Consider the following 5,679-nt stretch of genomic DNA (forward strand, 5'->3'; position numbering starts at 1 on the left):
TTAATCGAAATAATCGATTAATTTGCGACAACCCTACCCGAAACGTTCAAAGTCATGCGTGTTGTGTGAATGCGGGCGAATAAATTATTGCGTTGAAAAAACCCAGATTCGAGTTAAACTGGGATGCTGCGTATCGACACTCAACGATGAGTGGTAAATTATTGGCGTGCATTTCTCACATTTCCCTTCTCTTCGTTAAGTTCAGGAAACGTCAATTTGACGTCGCTGATGACTTTTCAGTTTCTGTTTTGCCATTCACTGTTGTGGTGCACTCTCTTTCGAGGACCGTCTTTCAGGACTGTGATTCAGTGATAACGGAACATCGGCAAATTTTCCGGTGATAAGTGCCCTATTAATTTGTTTAAATTCAATTCTGCCCAATCAAACCGGTGAACCGAGGAGCATCACCATTGACCTCTTGGCCACACCTTTATCTGGACATCCAACATTCATCACCCTCGTCTCATCAGTCACGGAAGGAACGTCGAGATGGTCGGTTGCAAGGTGTGATTATCTTTCTTGGTTTTATTGCACAAAGTTTTCCGTCATTCAAAAGTGGTTTAGTTGGCGTATTGCTCTCTCTCTACTTAGCATTACACATTATGCTAATTGCACTGGACCGTTTTACTATAGTGCTTGGAATGTTTTCCACTTTGGTGTTTCTCACGTTGTTCCTGTTCTTTTGCACCTCGTCGATATCTACTCTGTCAACTACGGTAGCGGTGGACGGAGGAGACATTCCTTTGCTTCCTCCGTCGTCAGATCCTCTGCTTGGCGCTGTAGTGGCAAGCCGTGGTGATGTAAGTAGGTCTGGGCAGATGTTGTTTCTGGTTCTACTATTTTGATTTATCGGACACAAAGCCATAAGCAGGGTTGGGAGCGGGTCACTTTTTCGACTTAACTAAAGTTAATTTTTGTTTAAAAAAAGTGGTTACTACAAGGCTGGTAGCGAGTCACTTTTTAGTGACTTGGTCACTTTTTTTAAGCCAGTCACTTCAGAGTCTCTTTTTTGAAACACTTTCAACTAAAGTCACTTTTTTCGTCAAAAAGTCACTTTTTTCAACTATTTTGAGCAAAACTTTCTGGAGAAATTATAAATCGACTTATTAAAATTTTGGCTACATGTCAAGTTAGATCATCACCAGAACAAATTCATGTCAGTATCAAAATATTGGTTCATGGTTTGCTTGTGAAAAAAGCTTGGACAAAATGTTATCTTTCATAGAGTGTAAGTTCATTTTTATAAAACTAGAGGTTTAAATATTTAGTATTATTTAAAAAAAATCTTTTGTTAATTTTTTATATCTGGTGGTGGATAATTAGATGTTTATTGCCGAACACTACGTTTTAAAAAATATATCCTCATTATTCTCTTTGTCTTCGAAATTCGTTTTATTAACCAAACCATCCTGTTACAAAGCACATTAGCTCTTTAAGATTTTACAAAATCTATAATATAGGTTTTTAACATTGAAACGCAAAACAAAGAATAATTATTTATTGTTATTTTTGTCAGCAAAAACTTATCATACTTCTTAGGACAGACTTTATTTGCAATCCAAACCTTTAAATATGACCAGATAGATCTTAGCAAGAGTTTACACTAAGGGTTTTTTTTGCTTTAATTTTTAAAGAACCTTCTTCGAAGTTTTTTGCGAATGATACCAAAACATATTTTTATGGGTTAACAAATAAGAATGTTAATACAGAAATGCTTCAAAGAATTGATCGTCTTCATTGAATCGTTTACGAAATTATGCACGCTTTCTTCACAGAAATGTTTGGTGTCAGATCCTCTTCTTGGCTTTTTGATTCATTTTTGCAGGATGTTTTTTGAAAGCCACAGAGTATATATATAACAGTAATATGCGCGCGATATAAGTATTTTTATTGCATAGTTAATTACAATTCGACCGACTATAAACCCCAATGTCAAGTGAATCAGTAAAGTGTCCAATTAATTTTGATTGAAATATTAAAAGCTTAGTGCTAATAATTACTTTAAGAGAAAAATCAGAAGAACAGCCTATTAAGCCTATCGTCTCTATGCTAAATGTCCATTCGGCCAAACGTACCTCCCATTCAACATACTGATGGAACATTTCAATGACACTCAGGCTTATGTCATTCATTTGTTCTCTCTTATTCGGCGTTCGAAGCAAAGTGAATCATGAAAGTGTCCAAGTAGATCTGCACCCCATTACATTTTCCGTAATCTTGATCTAGTTTCAAAAAATTTTGACCTCATTTGGTAGAAGCGTTAAAGTAGAATCTAATAAAGCTAAATAGAAAGTACTCTTCTGTGAATATTACATTTGACGGAACTTCATCCATACACTTATAATTTTTATAGACAGAATCTTGAATTCTTATCGACTTGAAGTCATTGAAAAGTTTTGGGATCTACACAGTTTATAATGGATTCCATTTTTAGCGGCCTTTAAGGTGTCATTTTTTAGGAGTTTGGATGGAAATGTGAAATGGCAGAAATTTTGATTTCACAAATGTTACAAATTCTTACATACATTTACAACATAAAATACTTGGGTGATCTTTTGAAAAGATTGAAAATCTTCTAAATAAAGAATTATTAATGTAAAGGTTAATTTTTCTGTTTGAAAAAAAATTAGGCAATATCTTGAAATTTTGGGAGTACAATAAAATATTCCAAATATGGTACTCAACTAGACTTGTTACCTGCACTAGATCATATAGAATATTCACTATCATTTTGGATATTGATCGTAAAACAGTATAATATAAGTTATTGAAATAAAAGCGATTACGGTCTCATTGTCAAGTCACTTTTAGTCACTTTTCCGAGGATCAAAAGTCACTTTTTAGTCACTTATTTCTCAAATCTGGTCACTAAAATAACTTTTTTCGGTATCACTTCTTGCTACCAGCCCTGTTACTACAGTTAGATTCAGTCAGATCAGATTTATAATTATGTTTTAGAAAAATGGAACGTCTAGATATGGTAATATTGATTCGAGATATTCGGCAAAGTTGAAGCATAGATTTTTCATGAACTTTCCAAAATGGTCATTCAAGTTCTCATATTCTGATAATAGATGGAAACACTACTTGATTGTTGCCAAAAGAGCCAATTGGGCTAGCCGGTATCAGCTGATACAAATATTAATTTTCTTTTATGTCGATAATTTTGAAGGGGAGAAAAAAAAGATTCATCATTTTTTTTGACATCAGTTAGGTTTTTTTTTAATTTTTAGAGTAAAAACCAGGTAAAATAATGATCCAGATGACGATTGAAAATGTTTAACAACTATCGTTGAAAATAAAAATTCGAAAAATAACTTTTTTTTCATTTATACTAATATTTTGTTCCTTATTTATTTTAATGTTAATGAGACCTATCACTCGATAAACGCAATAGAAGCTTTAGAAAGCAAATATTGAGAAGGGGCTGAAATTTATCCACCTATTTTGAAATCCACCTTATATTTTCCTACAAACACCACCGGAAATTCTTTTTAAACTTATCCAAGAATTTGTACAAAAAGGCTTAAAGCATATTTTGAACTTGATTATTTTGATGTTACCTTTCTATCACTATTTTACCAACTATGCCATTGTAATAAATTACTTTTAATTTACAGACTTAAAAACTTTTCAAAAACATTTTGGCCCTTTGTTTTATATCAGGTACATTATTTTCATTGCAGGAGTTCCCCCCACTGAAGAATGATAACCTGCTTCGGGCGGCCCGCGGAGAACCGGTAGATCGCGTCCCGGTGTGGGTAATGCGTCAAGCCGGCCGATACCTGCCAGAGTTCCAGGAGGTCCGTGCCAAGCATGACTTCTTCGAAGTTTGCCGAACCCCAGAGTTGGCCTGTGAGGTCACTATGCAACCGCTGAGGCGTTTCGATCTCGATGCATCCATCATATTCTCCGATATCCTCGTCATTCCACAAGCGCTTGGGATCACAGTAGAAATGCACAAGGGTGTTGGACCGGTCCTGCCACAGCCCCTAGTGACCCCAGATGATTTGGAACGACTTAACACAACTGGATCCATCGATCGGTTGAAATACGTTGGGGATGCCATCACTATGATGCGACACATGCTGGATGGGAAAGTGCCTTTGTATGGATTTACTGGAGCCCCTTGGACCTTGATGGGCTATATGATCGAAGGTGGTGGAAGCAAGACAATGTCCAAGGCAAAAGCTTGGCTTGAAAACTATCCAGAAGCCAGTACAAAGCTTCTGAACTTACTAACCGATCAGATCGTAGATTACTTGCTAATGCAGGTCAAAGCGGGAGCCCAAATTCTCCAAGTATTCGAGTCAAGTGCCGAGCATTTGTCCAAGGAGCAGTACCTGAACATTGCCTTGCCATATTTGAAGCGAATTCGGGACGATCTACATAAGAAGTTCGCCGAAGAAGGCGTCACTCCGGTTCCGATGACACTTTTCTCCAAGGGCGCCATGCACTCCCTAACGGAACAAGCCCAGACTGGCTACGATGTCATTGGGTTGGATTGGACAATCGATCCGGAAGAAGCACGGAAACTGGCGGGCCCGAACGTAACTCTTCAGGGCAACCTCGACCCTCAGGATATGTACAAGTCGCCGGAGGAGTTGCGAGAACTAGTGCTGACGATGGTGAGGAAGTTCGGAAAGCATCGATACATTGCCAATCTGGGTCATGGAATCACGCCGCAAACGCCTGTCGAAAGCATGAGTGTACTTGTGCAAGCAGTGCACGATGCATTGTAAATTGCACCACCTATATTTCTGTTTTCTTTGTTAAGAAGATCATGTTCAAAGTTGTTAAAAGCAGTGCATTTTTTCTATAGCATGAACAAGCGTTAGTGACGAATAAATTCGGTTATGGTAGAAAATGATTGCGCTTATCAATTGCAGAAAGAACAAGACACGGGGTCAACTTTCGCAGGGCTGGTAGCGACATAAAATAGGAACTTTAAGCAGGGTGACCAGTGCACCGGGAAATCGGGAAAACCGGGAAAAAGCCGGGAATTTCAAACCACCGGGAGAAAACCGGGAAATATACGGGAATTTCAATCAACGTCGGGAAAATGTTGCATACTAGTACTTATGGAACTGTTTACTGGATTTTAACCATAGATTCAACATTTGAATCCCAGGCTAGTCAATAAAGTCAGGGTGTACAATATGAAAACATAATATCTATAAAAATATTACCAATTGAAACTGATTTGATCGATATTTTAGAAACTAAACGAAGACTTGTTTTAATATATATCGATATCGAGTCATAGAACATCGACTCATGGAGGTATCACTGTAATTAATTAGCCAATAACTCAAAATTTTATTGAAGAAAAATCTTGCGAAAAGTGTTTTTTCATGAAGTTTTAAAAAGCATTTCATGTTACAAAACACAAGGTCAGGGTGTTACCAATTATTTTTTTCTAAGCAAGCTTGCAATTCGCAATGCTCCAACTTTGCAAAAACAATTTTCTTTGAATCTTAGCTAGAAGTCCACCCAATACTTAGGTTTTATTGCTAAAATTTTGGTTTTAACATCCTTTGGATGATATTATTTCATTTATTTTTAGAAAGAAACTTATAGGAAAGTTTACCTAATTTTCAAAAACATTATTTCTATGAATTTGACATATAAAAATAGATATAACGATATGACAACGCTTCTTATTGAAATTTTGAAAAT

At 36.5% G+C, this 5,679-nt stretch overlaps 1 protein-coding gene across 2 annotated transcripts; it reads left to right on the forward strand.

Annotated features, from left to right (window-relative positions):
• The first annotated feature begins 236 nt into the window (after nucleotides 1–236).
• Nucleotides 237–4,867, forward strand: LOC5568261 (uroporphyrinogen decarboxylase). Of its 2 annotated transcripts, none has more exons than XM_001657908.2 (2): nucleotides 237–800; nucleotides 3,687–4,867. In XM_001657908.2, exons 1-2 carry the CDS (start codon nucleotides 603–605, stop codon nucleotides 4,740–4,742), a joined length of 1,254 nt encoding a protein of 417 aa, XP_001657958.2. In that variant the 5' UTR covers nucleotides 237–602; the 3' UTR covers nucleotides 4,743–4,867. The 2 variants fall into 2 exon arrangements, with proteins under 2 accessions (XP_001657958.2, XP_001657956.2); XM_001657906.2 differs by having other exon boundaries at nucleotides 237–504.
• The last annotated feature ends 812 nt before the right edge of the window (nucleotides 4,868–5,679 follow it).

The sequence above is a fragment of the Aedes aegypti genome, chromosome 3, assembly GCF_002204515.2.
Source record: "Aedes aegypti strain LVP_AGWG chromosome 3, AaegL5.0 Primary Assembly, whole genome shotgun sequence".
In the NCBI taxonomy this organism is placed as follows: Eukaryota; Metazoa; Arthropoda; class Insecta; order Diptera; family Culicidae; genus Aedes; species Aedes aegypti.

Coding starts and splice junctions, on each gene's coding strand:
- LOC5568261 (XM_001657908.2), top strand. CDS start 603: ATGCTAATTGCACTGGACCGTTTTACTATAGTGCTTGGAATGTTTTCC. Junction 801..3,686: donor TAGTGGCAAGCCGTGGTGAT/GTAAGTAGGTCT, acceptor TTTTCATTGCAG/GAGTTCCCCCCACTGAAGAA.